The 22436-nt window shown below is 27.7% G+C and overlaps 1 protein-coding gene across 3 annotated transcripts in view; it reads left to right on the plus strand.

Annotated features, from left to right (window-relative positions):
* LOC117168676 (synapse-associated protein of 47 kDa) overlaps positions 1–22436 on the plus strand; it is an 82116-nt gene that overhangs the window by 52708 nt on the left and 6972 nt on the right. For all 3 annotated transcript variants that reach the window (XM_033354347.1, XM_033354348.1, XM_033354349.1), the window contains exons 5-7: positions 8366–8503; positions 9909–10048; positions 16909–17045. In XM_033354347.1, coding sequence (XP_033210238.1) covers positions 8366–8503; positions 9909–10048; positions 16909–17045 — 415 coding nt within the window. The remainder of the gene's footprint in view (positions 1–8365; positions 8504–9908; positions 10049–16908; positions 17046–22436) is intronic.

The raw sequence follows: 22436 nt of genomic DNA on the forward strand, positions 1-22436 counted from the left end.
TGGTTTTTAAAATGAAGGCACGATCTAAAACATGTATATTATTTGGTTTGTAAAAACACATTTTAAATATTTCCTTTGCCAATTCCGTTGCAAAACTTAAGTTAATAAATTTTCCAGGATTACAAAAACCCCTTAGGTAATTTTTCCAGAGAACGGCTCAATTTTGCATTCTTTACAACGATCCTCTTGACCTACTTTTTGTCTTCCAGAAGTCAATGTCGCTCGTACCAGATTCTAAGGATTTTTCTTCAAATGTATTACTGTTAGATCAGGGTGGCCGCAGGATAAGGAAAACCTGGAAATTAGGGAAAAGTCAGTGAATCTTGTTCGTAACGGAAAGTCAGGGATTTTGAAACAAAACTGCAAAGGTCGGGAGAATTCTAAATGAAGCATTTTAAGTAACTTTCAAGAATAATCAAGCCTGCCACACAGTCACGTTTAGTTACTTTTAGTCACTTTTTTCTCAAATCACTTTTAAGTGACTTTTTCGTCACTTTTTCAAGATAGTCACTGTAGTCACTTTTTACAATAAAAAGGTGACTTTAGTCACTTTTCTTTCCATGAACTAACCCATTGGTAATTTTATTATTATTTATTTAATTATTCGCTATTGTAATCAGATTAATACCCATTTCTGCATTTTTTAAAAATATTTTGAAATATTTCAGGGTATTTCAAATGAGTTCAAGGCATTTTCCAATAAGAGTTCAAAAAGTTTAAGTTATTCCAAAGGAATTTATAGATTTTAGTTTGTTTTTGAAATTTTCTAGAGCAAAAGTTTTGAAGGAATTTCAAAAGATTTGGATGGATTTTAAATGTTTTAATTTTGTTTAAAAGCTTTCAAGGCATTTTGAATGGATTTCAATAAATTGAAGGGATTTCAAAAGATTGAAATATTTTGGTTTATTTTCTGAACTTCCGATGAATTTTTAACTGTTTTAAAAAGTCTCAAATGATTTCGAAATATTTCAAAATATTTTTAATATTCTAAGGTATTTTGTAAGATTCCAAGAAATTTTTTATTGATATGAATAATTCGAAGGTATTCCAAAGGATTTTAAAGTAATTTTAAAACTTTCCAGGAATTTGAAAAAATTCCAAAGATAAAAAAATGTTCCAGAAATTTCCAAGAATGAAAATAATATTGAGGGCTCTTAAAAATTGCATAGGGTTTTAAAGAATTTCGGAAGGTATCGAACGTTTTTATATGCCGAGAAGTTCAGTGATTTTAGGGGATTACAAAAGCACTCAAGGTATTTTGACCAATTTTCCAGGATTTCAAGAATGGATTCAATGGATTTCAAACAATTCATTCTCAAAATTAAGGAATTTCGTAGGATTTTAAAGATATACAAATTTTTCAAGGCATTACCAAAGATTTTTAAGATTTTAGGGTATTTTAAAAGATTGCAAGGAATTCTCTATAGGTTTTAAAAATTTTAAGGATATTTCGAAAGATTCTAAAGCATTTGAAATATTTTAGGGTCTTTTAAAAAAATTCCAATTAATCTTCAATTGATTTCAATAATTTGAAGGGATTCCTAAGGGGTTAAAATATTATATGCTATTTTTAAAAACTCCAAAGACTTTTTCAGAATTTTAAAAATTGCAACGGATTTCAGAAGATTGTAAAAGATTTGAAAAGTCTTAGAGGGTTTTAAAAGTTCCAATAAATGTTTAATCTATTTATGTTATTTTTATCAGATTTTAAGGGATTCGAAATATTTTTGGGTATCTTAAAGGATTGCAAAGAATTTTCCAGAGCTTTCAAAAGCTTAAGAGGAACATCAAAGGATTTGAAATATTTTATGGAACTTTAAAAAAATTTGTTAATTTTAAAATATTTTAAAGGTCTTGAAATATTTTAGAGTATTTTTGAACATTTAAAAAAATTCGAGAGCTTTAAAAAGTTTCACGGGGTTTCGAAAGGTTTCAAAAGATTTGTGATATAGGAGGAAGTTTGAAAATATTCCAAAGAATTTGTAGTTTTTTCCTATCATTTTAATAGATTTCGAAGTATTTGAAATATTTGAGTTTGATTTAAAAGCTCTTAAAGTATTTAAATAAATTTTGCAGGTTTTCAGGAAATATCAGATTTCATTGATTGTCACTCTATTTTATAATATCTTAATGGATTTCAAAGAATTTATTCGTAAGAAGTGAAAGATTTCGAAGGGTTTGAAAGCTTTGAGGATATTATCTTTGGAATGCTCTCGATTTTTTATTAATTAGATTGAATTCTTCAAGATTCACTAATTTAATGGATTTTTTCAATTTTTTTATCAGTTCATCCTGAAACCTTTTAAACTCATCTTGAATTTTGAGGCATTTCATCAAATACTTTTTAATTCTATTGAATTTTAATTGTACCGAAATAAATGGAATTTTTTCCAATTGATATTAATTCTCTTGAATTTAACTTGAATTATTTCGAAGTTTAATGAATCGAATTATTTTCAATTATTTCTTTTTTTCGAAAAACAATACTCGCCATATTAATGTAGATTTGTCACTTTTAGTTACGTCTTGCGGCAAAATATTAGTCACTTTATATTACATATTAATAGTCAGGGGGAAATACAAATTAGTCAGCGGAAAATCAAGCACAAGTAAACTAATTTTGAAAATGAAGTTTTGCGGCCATCCTGAAGATTCAAAATCATTTACTTTTAAATTTGGAAGTTTCAACTACCTCCAATTTTCAGTTTTATTTTGTTTCGTTTTGTGAAAATCAATGTTAAAAGCTTCACAAATTTGAACCTTGTCTTGATTTCGTCTTACTTTCTTTTTAAGATTGTTTATGTTCCCTAGCGTCATTAAGATCGTTGCGGTAAAATTGACCAACATTGTCACTTTTAATTACGTCACTTTTCATAAATATTTCTAGCTTCAGCTGGAGGAGGATATTCGTGAGGTAAGGTTAAAACTGAAAAGACGTCCTTATGAACAAAATAACTCGTGAGAAAGAGAGCTCTAACTCTAAAGCTTTGAAGAAAATCCGCCCTCGTGCTGCTATTCTCATTAGTCGCGAGGGAAGCAACTTATATTCAGGGCTGACTAATAATAGTGTTTTCCACTTTTTCAGACAAGCTCAGAAATTAGTGTACAGAATTTAAATTTAAAATTACGTCCATATCAAAAGGGACCATTGATACTAAAAGTATGTTTTTCTTAGATAATTTTATTATTATCTATATTTCTGAAAATATTTTAGTAAAATTTAATTAAACTAACATGTGTTGCAATTGTCTAATTTTAAATGTTTCCAAGTGACTATAAACCATAGAAGAAACTTAGAAGCTATAGAGACTTTAAATCTCCCTTTTAAGATAAAAAAGTTTTTTCATACCTTCTTACAGACTTACACTCTTTTCCAAGGCCCTCTTTTCCTCTTTTTAAAGAATTCTTCTTTTTCCCCTGTCTAAAGACATTTCTCCTTTTTCTCTTGTTTTTCATATAAATGAGAACTGAATTAATAGAAAAAAATAAGAAAATTCATTTTTTTTTTGTTTTAAAATTCTCTTTGTTTGGAAAGTATACCTCTTTTGATTCAAAATTCTGTTTGGTTCAAAATTTAATTATTTTTTTGAAACTTTAACTATGTTGTTAAGAAGTCATCTTTATCGTTGAAAATTAGACTGATTCGTTGAACACTTGTTTTTTTGGTTATAAAATCCGTCCATTTGGATTGAAAATTTATCATTTGATAGATAAATCATCTTTTTTTTGGTGTTGATAGTTCATCTTTCTTAGTTGAAAATTCAACTGTCTTCTGAAAGATTCGTCTTCTTGGCTTAAAAATTCTACTATTTGGTTGAAAATGCATCTGTTTTTGGTTAAAGTTGAATCTCTTTGGTTTGGAAATTCGATAATTTGATTTAACTTTTTTTTTGGAAATTGGTCTCTTTTGTTTGAAAGTTGAATAATTTGATTTAACTTTTTTTTTGGAAATTGGTCCCTTTGGTTTGAAAGTTGAATAATTTGTTTGCAAATGAAAACTTCTAGTTAACATTTTTTTGGTTGAAAATTCATCTTTCTTTTTTAAAAATGTGAACATTTGCTTGAAAGTTCAACCATTTGCTTGTAAGTGCAACTATTTGTTTGAAAATTATTTTTTTTTGTTCTTATAAATTACACTATTTGGTTGAAAATTCTTCTTTCTTTGGTTGAAGATTCATCTTCGTAAGTTAAACATTCAACTATTTCTTTCAAAATTCAACTTTTTTTCGTTGATAATTTATCTTTTTCAGATGAAAATTCCACTATTTTGTTGAACATTTAATACCTGCATTAATGTTATTTTAAAGAATTTAATCTCCTACCAATCCCATATTTTTTTGAAAAATTTCCTCTGTTTTGTGAATATTATTTTGGGCTGCGAAGACTGTTCTTAACTTGTTTTTAAAAACTCGGGAAAATAATTTCATATTGTCTGTCGACACTGAATAAAACTGGGACAGAAGTATAGTGCAGTTTTTTTTATTGGATGCATAAATAAATTTATGTTCTTCCTTTAAGGAAATTTCAAAGTTGATATTAGAATGTAGTGCCTGGGTTTCGGGGGATGAAATCAGAAATGGGCTATTGGTGAAAGGGGACGGATATTACGTCAGAAAGAGTCTTCTTTGGCATTCGGTTCGCGGATCAATAGCCCCTGCTGCTTTCACGGAGGTCATGTTCGTCCAATTTTCACCGACTGGTTACTTAACCCCTTCTGTTTCTCAGTCCTTGTACTGGTTTGGTATTTGGCTTCTGAAGAAAAGAGGTGTGAAAATGTTGACCTATGACTTGCTCACGTCTATCTTTCTCCTCTACTCTCAAAAAGGCAAACATTCCTTTAAGAATAAAAATCTATTATTCCAGGGTGGCTGCAGGTCAGGGAAAATCTGGAAATCAGGTAAAAGTGAGGGGATTTTGTTAATCCGAGCAATTCAGGAATTAAACCAAAATTTAGTCACTTTTCATCACTTGTTTTTCTCACATCACTGTTTAGTCACTTTTTTTCTTAAATTGTTTTTTAGTCTCTTTTTAAAATGAGAAGACCACTGGTCACTTTTCTTTCGAAAATGGGTTTTAATGGGTTTACCACTATTCAATTCCAGTCTGTAAAATATTACTAAATTTTCCTGAATTCTTTTGAAATATTTTGGGAAATTGTAAAAATTCGTTGTTATTTCCAAGAACTTTAAAAAAGGTCAAAAAGATTTCAAAGGATTTGAAATATTCTTGAGTATTTTAAAAGATTCCAATGAATTAATAATATATTTAAACAATTTAGAAGTATTCTAAAGGATTGTATAAATTTTAGACTTTGAAAAGATTTCAAAGGATTAAAAATATTTCAAGGGTATTTACAAAAATTTTCAAGGTATTTTCAAGAGATAAAAAATTTTTCAAGGAATTTCCCATGATGTGAAATATATTAAGGAATTTAAAAATATTAATGGGGATTTAAAGCATTTTCTAGAATTTCGGAAGAAATGGAACTATTTTATATGACCTTTTATATGACCTCCAGAATTTCAAGAAACAAATTTAATAGAATTTCTCTTTATTTCATAACATTTTAATGCATTTCAAAGAATATTACCTACTAAAAAAAATTTTTTTAATTTGTACAAATTCAAAGATATTAAAATGTTTCAAGTTATTTCCAAATATTTTAAATGTTTTAGGATATTTTAAAATATTCCAAGGAATTTTTAATAGATTATTCTATAATTTGAAAGGGATTTCAAAGAGTTTTGAAATCATTGGTATATCTTAGGGTATTTTAAAAAATTTCCATGAATTTTCAAAAGCTTTGAAAAATTGCAAGGGATTTAATAATATTTTAAAGCATTTGAAAAGATCCTAAGGAATTTTAAAATGATTTTCATAATTTTAAGGATTTCCAAAGGGTCTTAAATATTTTATGGCATTTTTAAAAATTCCAAAAACTTTTCTAGTGCTCTACAAACTTTCAGAGGAATTTCAAAGGATTTAAAGTATTTTAGGGAATTTTAAATGTTTCCAAGGAATTTTAATTTTATTTCCACAATTTGAAATTCAAATATTTTATTATATTTTAAAAGATGTCAAGGCATTTTCGATTGATTTCACTAATTCATTTTAATTATTTGAAGGGATTCAAAGAATTTGAAATACCTGAGGTTATATTAAAATATTTTTAAGCATTTCAGTTGATTTAAGTGGTTTAATGGGATTACAAAGAATTGAATCTATTTTAGGTTATTTTAAAGGATTCCAAGGCATTTCAAAGTGATTAAAAGAATTTCAAAGTATTTCCAAGGATTTTAATGATTTTAAGGGATTTAAAGGATTTATCATTATATTGTAAACAATTTTGGAACATGCCAAACGATTTTAGGGGATTTTAATATATTTAAACATATTTGTTAATAAACAAAAATGTTCAGGATGTCCGAAAATATCAGATTTCATATAATTTCGCAAGATTAAAAATTTTTTAATGGATTTCAATGAATGTATTCACAAGAAACGAGGGATTTTGTAGAGTTTTAAAGATTTGAAAAGTTTTAAAATTGTTTTTCCAGTTCATTTGAAGCCATTTGGAATTAACCCTGAATTCTTATGAATCGATTAAAAAAAATTTTTTTTAATTAAAAAAGACATGAATCACTTTTAGTCACTTTTTGGATTAGAAAACAATCTCTTAAGGTTTAAATAGGGCCTTTCACTTCTTCAAGCGAATTAGGGTGTAGAAGCCCTGATGTTGATAAAATAAAACTTACTAAATTAAATTAAAAAATTTTTTCTTCCATTTATTGAAGATTCTATATTAAAAATGTTACAATATTGAAATTTTGGTCTTTAAATAATAATATTCAGAGAAAATGGAAAATTAGTCAGGGAAAAGGCAGGGCATTTTGAAAATAAAGTTTTGTAGCCACCCTGCATTCTCTTAATTAAATCAATATCTTTTTTCTGTTTTTTATTGACTTGAACTTTTCATAGTGCTTATTTTTTATTTGTTACATGAAAGCCAGTGGTCTATAGAAATCAATGATTAGGTCTTTTCTTTGGCTTTGATTATAGGGTCTTTTATCTTTTCCCCGCGCAAATTAATAAGGCATTCAGTCAACCATAAAAAATGACAATGATAGCATATATCCTTTGCGAAGGATTCAATGAATTTCTCATTTAATTGATGAACTAATGGTGTAAAAGAACTGTCCAGCGTTTAACAAATACCTTAATTTTCAAATTTGCATCTATACTTGAAAGAAAGGCCAATTTGGTCTATTTTATATTTAAATCGTCCATGGTAATTTATGTGGAAAATTTGAATTCTTCAAATATTTGGAAAATCAGTGTTTTAACTTTTCTGTCTTGAGATTAATTTAACTAGCATCGTTTTAAAAAGTTGAAAATTCTAATTAAAACGTTCATTGTATTGAAAAATTTCTGGCTGTGCGGCTAGAGTGAAGTCGCAGTGAAATTTTAATTTGTCCCGTCACCTCTTTTAACAAACAATAGGTGCCTCTATCGACCTGTAAAGGATTCAAAGGGTGTCGTGCAATATCTGAAATTCGTTCATGATAAAGAGAACTTCAAAGTTTGAACAATGGGCGAAACAAAAAAAGCACTGGTTAGATTTAATCGAGCTTAAATGAAAATTGTGATATCCATGTTTTTTTTTTAATTTCCGAATTGGAAATTTGATTTTGAATCATCATTTTTTTAATAAACTACAGACATCGCACGTATCGTATGTGGAGAGATATTTTTTTCAACGTAATGGAAAAAATCAGACCTTAAATGTAGAGAAATGTACTTGAAACGAGGTTCAATTTCCATATTTATTAAATTTTTGTATATCCAAGCCTCGATTTATAATGGTTTTCGATTATAAACCTCGGCTTGCAAATTCACCACTTTCTCATTTTTTTCAATGGTACTTCTGGAATTTTAATTCTCTGGAAATCTTGTGCATTAACACTTTGATATTTTTTTTAGAATTGAAACTTTTTAAATTAAAAAATCTTTTTCATTCAAAATACTACCATTTAAGCCTTAATTCAATTTCTGGTTCGTGCCATTTCTGCAATCAGAATTCCCAATTTTCCAAAATTTATTAATTAATTAGTTTCAAGAATAGGAAAAAATGAAGTGCCACTTCAGTTTCCAGATAACTCAAACTTTGATCATTTAAAGCAAAAGTTATATTTCTTCAGTGTGTTATTTAATAATAATGTTTAGTTTAATTCCTTCTGATAAAACTTGAAGCTGAAAATAACAGCAACTTTATAAAATCAAAGTTTGAATTATCTGATGTTTATTATCAATTTCTCGTCTTCGTTTAAGAAAACTTTTATATAACAGTCTTTTAATGCGATTTCAGAGACTAATAGCTGAACTAAACAAAGAACAAGATGCTTTCATCGCTGGGAAACCAGGTGAAAAGGGCGAGGCTGTCGCTCCATGGGTAGGTGCACCAAATGAAGACGCATTGCGTGAAGAATGCCTAGCCCTTTCAACCGTAAGTAATTCAATTTAATACCTTTTGCCAAAATTGAGGATTTTGACCAAATTTTCCCCTTATCTCCCTTTTTTAATATGGTTTCGATTTTATATATTTTTTAATCATAAGCAGAAATTGCAGACATTAGAAAGCAAGATGCTTTAAAATAGATGCTTTTTGATCAAATAAATCAATTCTGAAGTTGAAAATTAAAAAGATCTTTTTAGAGAGATTCACAGGCTAAAATTCTCTATAAATAGGGTAAATAAGGAAAATTTTCAAAAGATAGTGGAATTTAGTAGAGGCATGGATTTAATTTAATTAATTTATTTTAATATATGAATTTTTCACCAAATAATTGGATATTTTACAACAAAAAATAATTGTTAATAAAGTAGCTCAAGCTTCAACATAGTAGTTGCATTTTAAACCAAAATAGAAAAATTCTCAACGATAGAATGTGTGATAGTTAATATTTCAAACAAAAAAGATTTTAATTTTAAGTCACAAACAGTTGAATTTTCAACAGAAACTATAATTTTCAACTCATTTTTAACTCAATAGGTGAATCTTTAATGAAGAAAGATTTTCATACCAGAATAAAATAAAATTTCTAACAAATTATTGAATTTTCTACCAAACAGTTAAATTTTCAACCAAATAGTAAAATTTCTTTCTAAAGCTTGTATTTTAAAAGAATAAATAATATTAAAGAATGACATTTTTACCAACAAATATAAATTCACAAGAAAATATTTAACAGTTCATATTTCAACCAAAAAATTTAATTTTAACAAAAAAATATGAATTTTAAACCAAAAAAGATTATTCAGTGAAGAAAGAAAGAAATTTCCATCAAATTGTTTAATTTTCCACAAAACAATTAATTTTGAACCAAATATTTCCATTTTGTACCAAAATAGTTAAATTTTCTCTCCCTGGAATTGTTTACTGATGTATTTTATCCGTAGAAAGTGCTGAAGTGTTCAACCGATTTTTTAAAGCTAGCGAAAAAAAATTGTTAAACACAAAATGACTAGAAAACTTGCTAAAGAAAAGTCGCTACTGTCATAGGACATTTTCCTTAAATATTCTCGAGATACCCATACGATGTAGCAAGTTTTTATTAAAAAATGAAACCTCGTATTAATTTCCTTTTTTCAGAAAAAATTGCCTTTTTTACATAACATTTAACTACTGAACCACTGTGATCTCTGATAATATTTTCATAATCATTTCATTCATGTCATTTTAACTTCTTGCTATCAATTTGCTAAAAATTATTATTCTTAAATCTTTTTTTTTCAAGAAAATTAAATTATGCTATATTGATTAAACACATTCGAGAAAGTTCTTTTTCAGAGTTCATGAATACCTAAAAATTAGACACTTCGTGGACTAAATATAATTACTTACTTTGCAGGATAAACGTAATTTCGTGAGGGCACCACCTCCAGGCGTTGAATTTGCATGGGATTTTGAGGCGGTTCAGCCAATGGCACAAGCGACTCTCGCCTTAGACCCCAACTTAGAGCAGATGAGGTTCGAACTGGTCCCCAAAGTGTAAGTACCATCTCAAATTTTTAATCAGTTAAAGCAATCTTCTTTCTGCCACCTTGAGACTAGTTTTTTCTTCAATGGAATTTTTGTTGTTTTTTTTATTGCTCAAAAAGTCTTCCAGGAAAGACTGAAAAAGTGAACGAGGTTTTTACAGCTCAAAAAATTCTAGAGAGTCAGGGAATTCAAAACTGGTCAGGGAAATTCAGGGAATGTCGGGGAAAACCTGAAAGAGTTAGAAAATTTTTAGCAAACTGAATTTCAAGTTTAGGGATGTACGGGAATTTCATCGACAGTGGAAATGTTCGGGATTTTATTTTGAAAGCGGAAATTTTTATGTTCCATGTATGGATCAACATGGAAATTTTATGTTCTTCAGATTACCGCATTTTAGTACCATTTTCTCTACCAAAGAATACAAAGTGGCTTGGAAATATTTAAACGATTTAGAATCGAAACAAAACATAGGTTTTATAATTAGAACAGAATTTTTTAACAACAGAAATTGAAACTAAAAAGAAAAAATACGATATAATGTTTTGCGCGTTGTAAAAATGTATCTGAGAAAATGATTATTTCCCTAATTTTTATAGTTGCTAATATCTTTCCTTATTGTTTTGGAAGCCCAGACCAATCTTTCCAAAGTTGTAGTCTAGAAACACGGTAAAATTTGAAGGAATTATTAGATTGAATTTCCCTTGGGCACACTTTATAAGGATATGAAAAGAAATAACGAGTTCGTTAGCCAGCTTTTTTTGAAGAATATTAAAAAAGTTAGAGCATTTTGACAATTTTTGATACCATTTTTTTTAATATTTGAAAATTTTTTCGACAGCTATTTATATAAGAACAAAATACAAAGAATTTATCGCCATTACGTTTTTTGAGGAGATAAAAATGAACAAAGTGATAGCCTTTTCAAAATCCAAAAAACCAAAAGAAAATGAACATTTGAAGCCAAAAAAAGCGTGATGTGGGAAAAGTTCAAGAGAAGAAAAACGTTACTTTTTCAAGGCCCAACAATACTATCTGAATAACTTTTTTAATTTTGATTGAACAAATCGGACATTCAAATTTAGATCGCAAAAAAAACTAATGAAAAAGCAATAACTCTATTTTCTAGAAAATAAAGTAAGATGCAAAAAGAGAAAGATTGACAAAAATTGTGCACCTAAAAAAGAATAGCAAATTTTTCAGAAATTACTTTTTTCTAGGATAAGTAGTTTTTATTTTATTTTTGAAAAACGACATTGAAAATAAAACAAATTATATTTGAGTAAAACGATACAAGCTGCAAAAATAAGTGGGACAAAATATATTCAACCAAAAAAGATTTACACATTTTTTACGAATATTTTTTTGACAGGAAGCGTAGTTTTTTTTTAATTGTAAAGAAAAAGATGAAAAAATGTAAAAATTATAAAATCAAGCCGATAAGAATAAGTATGTTACAATTTCCATGCACATGATGAATTGTAATGATATAAATTTATTAAAATGATACATGTTTAAGTGCATCTAAGAATAAAATGTAACGCAAAATAAAAAACAAGTAAGTAAGCCCCCTTTCTTCGGCGTTCATCACATATAAAAACCCAATCCCAGACATAGGTACATAAAAAATGTATTATATTTTATATAAAAGTGTTGAGCATAATGTAGAAAATTTTATATTTTGGGCAAAATCGAGTGCGAAGCACGAGGTACGTGATGAGAATGTGCGAGTTAAATGCAAAATCGAGCGCGAAGGGCGAGAACCAACAATCGTGCACCCTAGGCGAGCTCAAACTTGCTTTTGAATACCTCAGAACTTTGACTGAGAAAATACTCGGATTGAAAAATAGGTAAACAGTAGATTTTTAAAGATAGATTTAACATATTTGCTGAGTTTACATTTTTTGTTTTCTAAAGATATTAACATCTTTTGTGGCGGGTTTTTATCAGTAGAGTTTGATTAAACATGCACATATTTTGTATACATTATCAAGCCTATTTTTTTAGAAACACGACAAATTGATATCTAATTCGGGAATTGTACTGAAATTTTATCATATGTCTCCACTGGATATTCTCTTTGGCAGAAAAAAAACTGCTTTGTTAAAAATTCGTATTTTTGGTTTAAAAATTTCTGCCTTTTTAGTTGACAATTGATTAATTTCGTTTAAAATTTGTCTTCTATGGGTTGAAAATTAGAATTTTATTCGATGGAAATTTCAAGTATGTATTTTATTGCGTTTTTTTGCAATATTTATCCCTTTGGTGCAAAACTGAACTATTTTATTAAGAATTCTTTTTTTTGTTTCAAGATTAATTGTTTAAATCGAAAATTTAATTCTTTCATTTTTTATACAAAAATTGATCTTTTTGAGTAGAAAACTCATGTTTTCTGAAGACAATTTATCTTTTTAGTTGAGAATTCACTAATTTCATTTAAAACTCGTCTTTTTTGGGGTTGAAAATTCAATTATTTTGGTAGAAATTTAATATTTTTTATTTGAAAATTCAAGTTTTTTAACGAAAATTCATTTCCATTGCCTTAAAATTCAATAATTATGATGGAATTGAAGTTTTTGTTCAAAAGTCATGGTTTCGGCTTTAAAACTCAGTTGCTTTCTAGAAAATTCGTCTTTTGAAAGACGTTTGAAAGGTAATCTGTTTTAATTTTGAAATTAACCCTTAAACTTTCAAAACGCCACAACCGGTACACTGCTCTTCGAAGGCCAATAACTAAGACTGTTCGACACTACAAAAAATTGAGATAAATATATTTTCATTGCTTAAGATCTCTTCTTTCCGATGGAAAGAATAACGTGATTTTTCGTGCCTATTTTTTTTGTGATCCATTTTTCATAGTTTTTCGAGTCTGTAATTATTCTGGGACCCAATTAACCGGTGGAATAAATGTCTCATTTTTGGGAATCCATGGTTCAAAGATCGATTTTTCGTTTTAGTATTTTCAAAATGGCGTCTTAATGACAACATTTTTGTGAAAACATTCATGAATTTTTTTACAATAAACGATGCTCGTTTTAAAAAAATTTAAGAGTAAAAAGTTCTTGTAATTAGCCAAGGAATACGCCTGAATTTTTCCGAAGCGTTTTGAGTACTTTTAAATTTTGCATATAAAAAATTTTGGCAAAATTCAAAATTTTACTCAAATCGCTTCGGAAAAATTCAGGCGTATTCCTTGGCTGATTACAACAACTTTTTACTCTTGAGAATTTTTCCGAAATGTGCATAGTTTTTCAATAAAAAATTCTCAATGATTCCGTAATCTTTATTTCACTCTGACTTCAAACCACACGGCCACCGCATTTTCATTCCGAGAATTTTCGAGTACATCCAACAACAACAAAATTCCTAAGCGTAAAGCACCAAAAATTTCAACAAACTCTCGTCATCTGACGAATCATCTCCATCAGAGTCAGAGTAATCTGGATTAGGTATGATGATACGTTCATGATTTTCATCGGAATCCCTTTCCGATTCAAAGTTTGTTGAAATTTTTGGGGCTTTACGCTTAGGCATTTTTTTGTTGGATGTACTCGAAAATTCTCGGAATGAAAATGCGGTGGCGGTGTGGTTTGAAGTCAGAGTTACATTTTCGTTGTTAATTTTTTTCTTTTTTGGTTAAATATTTATCTCCTTGGTTGAAAATTTAACCATTTTGTTCAAAATTTGTTTTTTTCCTTCAAGGTTAATTGTTTTAACCAAATTTTTAATTCCATCTTTTTGCAGATATTTTTTTATTGTTGAAAATTCCTCTTTCTGCTTTGAAAATTAATCTTTTTGTGGCTAAAGATTCAACTATTTTGTTAAAAAATTTCATTTTCAAGTTGAATTTGGATAAAAATGGTAATAATTTCGGGAGGAAATATTAATTTTCAATTAAAATTCATTTTCTTTAAAAAAATATTTATCCCTTTGTTTGAAAATTTATCTATTTGGCTGATAATTATTTTTTCTTGTTAAAGATTAGTTGTTTTATCTGAAAAATTTAATTAGTTTTATTTTTCATACTAAATTTATCTTTTTGTCTTGAAAACTCAATTATTTTGTTGAAAATTCGTCTTCATTGGTAGAAGATTAATTGCTTATGTAAGATCCTCCCATTGTCCCCTTCCCTGTCCTCGTAAGAAAAAGTACACTTTCTTTGAACCCTCTCAACCCTCAAATCGTTTTACGTATCTTTTGGATAATTCTGTGTGGCTGTTGTCACTAAAAGTCATTAAAATAAATTAAGGAACAAACCTTTTTTCATTAATATTATTGATCTCCAACGTGTAAGGTTGTTTTTATACCTAAAAGAACCATTTTTAACGGTCGGGGAAAATAAAAAATTGCTCAGGGAACATTCAGGAAAAGTTAGCGAATTTCGAAACTGGAATTTTGTTGCAATCCTGGGTGAGACGATTTTGAAAATGGAATTCTCCAGCAACCCTTATTAAAATAACGTTTGAAGCTTAACTAGGGAAATAAATATATATCTAGAAAAAGACCATAGATTAAAACAGACACAAAAGACCTGCTACGATTATTTTCATTGTTAAGAAAGTTTCCGAGCAGTAATTAGCGTACTTAATCCCTTGTCACCGATTGTCGCGAATTTCCGAAATGATTGAGATCAACATCTAGGCTATTTAAGTAGGTCGGGATCTTTGCGGTGTATTTGGATCGTTAACTTGCCTAAGGACTTCAATTTACTAGTCATCCTTTCAATTAGGAGTAATATAAATATCAGCATTCTTAAATTACGTAACAGCTCAAGGCCGGCGGGGGGAAGGGGGTCGAGATATTTTGTTACAATTTGTTAAGGAAGGGTGGAGGGGGTCCTTCACTCATGTACGTAATTTTTTGCAAAATTCGGACAAACTTTCTTCTGAAGATTATATTTGTAGTTATAAATTTTATTATTCGGTAGAAAATTTAACCATTTTTTAAAAAATACATCCTTTTTGGATGCAAATTCGACGGTTTTGTTGAAAATTCGTATTTTTGAGTTAAAAAGTCAACTATTTTCATAGAACATTAACCTTTGGTTTAAAATTCATATTTTTTCTGAAAATTTGACTTCTTTATTTAAAAGTTCATCTTCTTCATTAGAAGTATTGCATCCTTCTTGGATAGAAATGCAATTGTTTTGTTGAAAATTCAACTATTTCCAAGAAAATTTACTTTTTGTTTGAAATTAATATTTTGGTGTTGAAAAGAGAACTGAAATCTTTTCTGGATGAAAATTCAACTATTTAAAAAAAATTTTTATACAAAGTTAATCTGTTTTAAGAGAAATTTCATCTTTCTTCTACTAAAATGCATCTGTTTGGTTGAAAATTAAACTATTTTTTTAAAAAGTCATACTTTTAGGTTGAAAATTCTATTGTTTTGTTGAAAATCTAACGATTTCATAGAAAATTTACTTTTGGCTTAAATTTGATATTTTGATGTTGAAAAGTGAACTGAAATCTTTTCTGGATGAAAGTTTAACTAAATAAAAAATGAGTCGTTTTTTATTAAAAATTGATCTATTTTAGTAATTTCAAATCTCATCTTTCTTGGATGAAAATACAACTATTTGATAGAGAATTCAACTATTTTGTCAAAAACTCATCCTTTATGATTGAAAAAATTCGTCTTTTTGGATTTGAAAGTCTATTTTTTTCGTAGAAACTTACTTTTTGTTAAGAAATTCATATTTTAAATTTGAAAAGTAAAGTGGAATCTTTTCTAGACGAAAATTCAAACATTTTTTTTCTTTTTTGATAAAAATTCATCTGCTTTAAGAGATAAGAATGCAAATATTTAGTAGAGAAATCAACAATTTTGTTGAAGTCATTCTTTTCGGTTATAAATTCGTATTTTTTAATTAAAAATTCATTTTTTTTGTAAAAACTTATGTTTTGTTTACAAATTCATATTTGGATCGTAAAAAGTCAACTGAATATTTTTGTGCTAGAAACTTCAACTATTTTTTGAAAATTTATCTTTCTGGTTCAAAATTTCATCTGTTTTAGCAGAAATTTCATTTTTTTATGAGAATGCAACTTTTTGGTCAAAAATCTTCTTCTTTGCAAAATCCACGAAGTACATCGTGGGAAAATTTTTTTTAGTTGAAAATTCTCCTTTTTTGGTCAAAAAAAATTTTCTTAATTTTAAATTTTATTTTTATCAGGTAAAAATGCATCAGTTTTGTGGAAAATTAATTTTGTGCAGAAAAGTCATATTTTTTGTTTAAAAATTCAATGGCTTGTTTGAAAATTCAATTTATATAGAGAAAATTCGTCTTTTGGCTTGAAGATTCAAAAGTATAAATAAAGTTTTATTTATTTCTTGAGTGAAAAGCTTTATTTGATAAAAATTCGTTTTTTTGGTTTTAAAATTCTTGTTTTTTTTTAGAAATTTCATATTTTTTTATTGAAATATAATCCGTGACGCATTTTTGTTGGGAATTTATCTTTTTAGATTGAAAATTTAAATATTGCGTTAAAAATTCAATTATTTTGTTTAAAATTCAAGTATATTGTTAAAAAGACATTTTTATAGTTAAAAAAACGTATTTTTTATATACAATTAATTAATAAATTTGGAATTTAAATCTGAAATACTGTTTTATTCCTTTTATAAAAGATTATATGCTAATGAGTATTATTGATCAAGGAAATTAAAAAAATTCTTCAAGAAATAATCTGGGATAATAATCCGTTACGTAATTAAAGTGCGGCATCTTGCTAGAATGGTTAATTTTCATTCTAAAAGATGTTTTCAAATTAGTTGAATGAGTTTTAAATTGAGACTTTTTGAAGTGAGATAGTTACCTGAATAGTTAAATTGTCTTAGAAGATTTGTACATCAATCATTCATGTTGACAGCATATCGGAAGAGAACTTCTGGCGTAATTACTTCTACCGAGTGTCCCTTCTTCGTCAGAGTCATGAACTTAACGCTATGGCGAGCCAAGCAGAAAGTAACCCTCAAAATCTTACATCTAGCATCGACCAAACCCAAGGTAAGGCTGGTTTCATAATATTTTTTACAACATCTGAGCAAGAATCTTGTTTGCATCCGTATTCAGCTGCAGTTGAGCCAAGCTAGACACGCTACTTAGATCGCATTGTAGTGCACATTATTTTGTATGCAAATCAATTGTCAAATACGGATCTCCGCAAAATGCAAGTTAATTTCACTTTCTTTTGTACTGTCCTAATATGAGCAAGATATTTAAATATCAAAAGACAACAGTTGCTTGAATGAAATTAGACACAATGACTCAATATAATTATTACATTTTTATCAAGATCGGACCAATTGGAGGGTGTTTACATAACCGGAAATTTCATTCAATGACCAGGATTTTTCATTCGATTGTATTGAAATGAATATTCAAATTGCTTGATATTTTATTACATCCAGTGTGTTCAGTCACGAAACGAACAATAAATAATACTTTATTGACGATAATAACGATCATATAAATGATGCCGTTTGTATTTTTTTTAAATAATTTTTTTTATTTTTAAATTATTATTTACCTGAAATTGAAGACATGAGAATAGCCAATTTTTCTAAATTCTGTTTTTGATGATTTGAAGTAATTTAAGACGCTATTTATCGATACAAGTTAGAATTTTTGTACATGAAAATCATTTCTCCTTTCAATCGAAAAATAATCATTTAAAATCATGATAAGGACAACTGAATAAGGTCCATTTTGTTGTTTGGCACTCAAAACAGAAAATAAAAAAATGACCAGTTCTTTCAAACATTTTATAATAATGGTCACATATTATGATTTTCACTAAATATTTTATCATGTAGTATATCAACCTTCACATATCACTATAATTATCTGTTGTCCCTAAAATATCCTATTTTTAAGATTTGGTCCCTTTATTCAAGAGATAGTCTGAATTTTTAATTTAAAGTGTTCATAATTAAATCATTTCCGATTCAATGCTTCAAAATTAGACAATTTCAAATTAGAATTTTTTTAAATACAGTATTTTTTTATCTGTAATTGGCCAAATTTAAAGAAATAAAAATATTTGCATTTAACTTTAAATCGTTTCAGATTGTTCAATTTTAAAGATAAAGACTTAATGCTTCAATAATTTTAAATTTAATTATCAGAAGACGAATTCAAATTTAAATTGCTCAATATGGTTTTAATTCAAATTTTTTCTTAATGTTTTGGCAATTTGAAGCTTGAACCGGCCAAAAGTTAGTAATTAAAAATTGAAAGCGTTAATTATTTAACAATTTTGAAGTATTTTGAAGCAAGTTTAAATTGAAGACATTCAAATTTTAGCCATTTTAAATTGAGATTCAAAATTAAAATTTCTGGTTGAAAGTGGTGTAAGTTTTAAAGAATTGAAAAAAGCACATGTAAAATGAGAATAACTATATTGATGAATGGCGTAATTTTGCCCGTTAGCAAATTTTTATGAAAAGGTGCTTATTTTCATAATGTTTACATTTCCGTTGAGCTCAATGGTTTACATTATTTTTATAATTCAGCCAAGTTTCTTCCAACTTTGAAAGATTTTAAAAAGATAATTTCATATTTGACATACCACTGCTTTAAACAAAAAATTTGTATGTCATTTTCGTGTATTTGAAACTAATCTTTTTCTACATTGTGTATAAAAAATCTGTTAAATTACTCAGAAATTTTTACTGACAGAAATACAGTAAATAAAAATGAAAAAAAAAATTATATAATTGAGGCCATGTGACGAGTGGGCCACGTGACCAGAGTTTCTATCTTATCGCCACTTTTTTTATTTCCCAACTTATTTTCACACGAATCGCCACATCCAGTTGAAAATTTGGGATACTAAACAAGAAGCACTAAGAATGATGGTTCTGGTCCTTAATTTGTGTAATCATGGAAAAAGTTTTTTGTAAATAATTTTTTTTTTTGCTATTTTCAAAATTATTAAAATTTAGGAACAGGCCCTTCTTTCTTAGTGCTTCTTATAAGTTGAGAAATAAAAAAAGTGGCGATAAGGTAGGAATCTGGTCACGTGACCCACTCGTCACATGGCCTTAAGGGCATGTGATACTTAGAAAATTGTCGATTTTACCAGTTTTAGGTTCCCCCGGCTTTTTTTCTAGAATAATAAATATTTTGCCTTCAGAATCTGGGATAAAAAATTGCTCAGGGAACATTCAGGAAAAGTTAGCGAATTTCGAAACTGGAATTTTGTTGCAATCCTGGGTTTTTTTTGTGTTATTTTTGTGTTTTTTTTATCAAAATTTTTTTTATGTTGCTAACAACGTGCGTGTATATTTCGAGGTTATGTGTGTTACAATTCACCCGAACGTTACTTCCAAACTAGACAATATTTTTGGCCAAAAACTTTGGACTTATAAATAAACATAGTAACTAATCTCCCGGAACTATCCTTGTTTGCAGCCAATCGAAAATGCATATGCATAAAATTTTTATTTAGCACAATAAATTTTTTTGTTATTATCCCTCAAAAAAGAGTCTGAGGACGTCCGTTATGATATTTTATAGCATTTCCGAATTCAGTTTTTAAAAATTTTTATTTTTGTGGAAAAAAAGCCGGGGAAACTGTAAGTATCACATGCCCTTAAGTAAAATATTATATTAAATCATTTATTTTCGATTTTTATCGTTTTTTTTTTCAATTTTTCTAATGTATTTTCATCAGCAGGAAGTCGTGAACTGATCAAAAGTTTCTTTTAATAACTTCTTTATTATATCTAATTAAAAAAAAAGTTACCAATTAAGGTTTGAAAAAGTACCTTTTGTACGAACCTTTGTTGTAATTTTGGCATATCAAAGAATACATATGTTGCAAATATTCAACAGGCTCGAAAACTTTTTTTATTCGACCTGTAAAATTTCATTTTTGGTCCTTATCCAGTTTTTATTCTCGGGGTTTCAATTATAAATATATATCTTTTTAAATGAAAGAGAAATATTGACCTCTTAATATAAAAATATAAAAACTGCAAGTATAATTTGGAACAATGTATTTTCGAAGAGATGTCTATCAAATTTTTAAAGTCTACTGATCTGCCTTAGAATAAAAAAATTTTTTAATTTATTATTATATAAATATATGTTAAAAAATTATTAGAATACCTGAAATTTTAAATTTCATACTTGGTAAAAAAGAAAACCTTTTGCCTCATTTTATCTTTGGTGGAATTAAAGTCTAAAGGATTGACCGTGTAAGTTGCTGCTCAAAGAGCGGTTTCCGCAAAAGTGAAATTAGGCTTGCTGATGTGAGAGATTCCGTGAGTTATACTCTATTCACTGAAACCGCTTCGCGCCTAGAGAAGGAAAAAGAAAAGCTCTCTGACCGCAGCCCGGAATTACGATTCACAAACTCACTAAAAGCGGGAATTTACCTCAGTTTAAACATGTTAAATTTATTACTACCCGTAATTTACTGAATGCATAGTCAAGTCTATTCTTTGGGCATGAATCTTCCAAATTTTGACACGGTTTAAGTAGCTTGTTTGTAATTATTTAAGAGCACAAGTAATAATTGAATTGCTCCCACAAGGTTTAGAAAATGGAGCATGATCTTGGTCACAAAATTCCCTGTAGTTTGTAGTTCTTACCCATTAAGTACCAAATTCACATTTTCTTATAATGTATTGCTTTGCTTATGAAAAGCATTTTTTTTCTTTGGATTTTTTACCCGTAAGTCAATTTTGTGCAAAATATTAATTTATTATCGTATTAACAATCAACTTTTTTACTGAAATTTCTATTTTCAGATATAAGTGAACGTTTTCATATGAAATCGGGCAGTCTGACCCTGCTAATGACACGGAATTGCTTAGGGCTAAAATATATTGTTTTCCAACCCAAAATATAAGACACAGATTTTGTGTTTTTTACAACAAAAATTCATAAAGATTATTTAGTTTTAGTGCAGCAGATTGTTAGCAATTTTCATTTTTCAAATCCCTAATTAAACCTTAAACCTTTTTTTTTAAAATACCAAATTCAAAAAGGCCACCTTTGATTTTTTCTTGATTTTTCTTCAAAATTACTCTATTCAAAACTAAAATATGCTACCGCAATTAGTGAAGGTTTTTTAACTTACAGAATTATCTATTGTAATTAATTTAACTTGATTAAATCTGACTAATTTCATACTAAACTATTTAGGATTTAAATTAAACTATGGTGATTACGTGAGACAATAAACAATTATTGTTCGATTAGACCTAAATTCAAACAAGAATGACAAGATTTGCAACTGATTTTGATGACATTTTTCGATAGAGCACAAATTTAATATGTTCTAGAATTTGAACAATTTTAAAAACTACAAAAAACCAGCTTTAAGCAGTTTGGCAAATTTAAGTGCAACTTTTAGTAGATGTTCAATATTTGTTTCTTTAAATATACATTTCATATAATATTTATTAAAAGATTTTGCGTTTGAAATTTAAAATTTCTGAATTATCAATTGTGCATTTTTCAAATATAAGAAATTTTAATTAAAGATTAAAAAATATTACTCTTTAAAATTTTTAAATATTTGACCAACAATACGTGTGGAAATAGTTAATATCTCAAGTTGTGTAAAAAATATTGGCATGCATGATAATAATAAAATTACAAAAGTAAGGGTTTAAAAAAATATCCTACTAACTAGAATTAATTTTTTCTTCAATTATTTTACTCGTTTCAAACATTTTTGGAACTCCTAAAATAAACAAATTTGATAATATGAATTTTTAGATAGTTTATGTTTTTAATATTATACAATATTTTTATTTCATTTAAACTACTTTTTCATAGAAATTGAATGAATAATTTTAATATGATTTATATTCATGGAATTCCAAATGGTTTCTACATATTTTAATGGATTTTTACGATTTCTATCATTTTTTTAGAGATTTGCCAGAGAACTTTAGGGAATAAATTTCGTTTTAAAAAATGATAACTCTTAATATTTAAAAAATTTAAGGCATTCAATACTGTTATTTCCATTTTACATTCATAACGTAATTTTTAGAAAAGGAAATATTCTTTCTTAGTAGAACGATTCACAACATATGAAATTGTTTATTTAACAAATTTTATCATTAAACAAATATATTCTCTAATGACAGATCATTAGAAAATAATGTAAAATTATCTAAAAACAATATAGTTTGTTATAAAAAGATTGTTTCTTCTTTTCTAAATGTAAAAATAAATGTTTAATCTTTTGCCTTTTTTGGTAAAAAAATGACCCTGTTTCCCCTTTTCTTAACTCTTTGTGTTCTGTGATCCATGCTAAGTTCATGAGAAATATATTTCAGCCTCAAATAATTCCGTAAAATCAACAGGGTCAGATAGGGGAGTAGAAAAGTAACTAGACTGAGATTAGAACTTTCAAATTTGGAATCTTCTTTA

The sequence above is a fragment of the Belonocnema kinseyi genome, chromosome 3 (assembly GCF_010883055.1).
Source record: "Belonocnema kinseyi isolate 2016_QV_RU_SX_M_011 chromosome 3, B_treatae_v1, whole genome shotgun sequence".
Classification (NCBI taxonomy): domain Eukaryota; kingdom Metazoa; phylum Arthropoda; class Insecta; order Hymenoptera; family Cynipidae; genus Belonocnema; species Belonocnema kinseyi.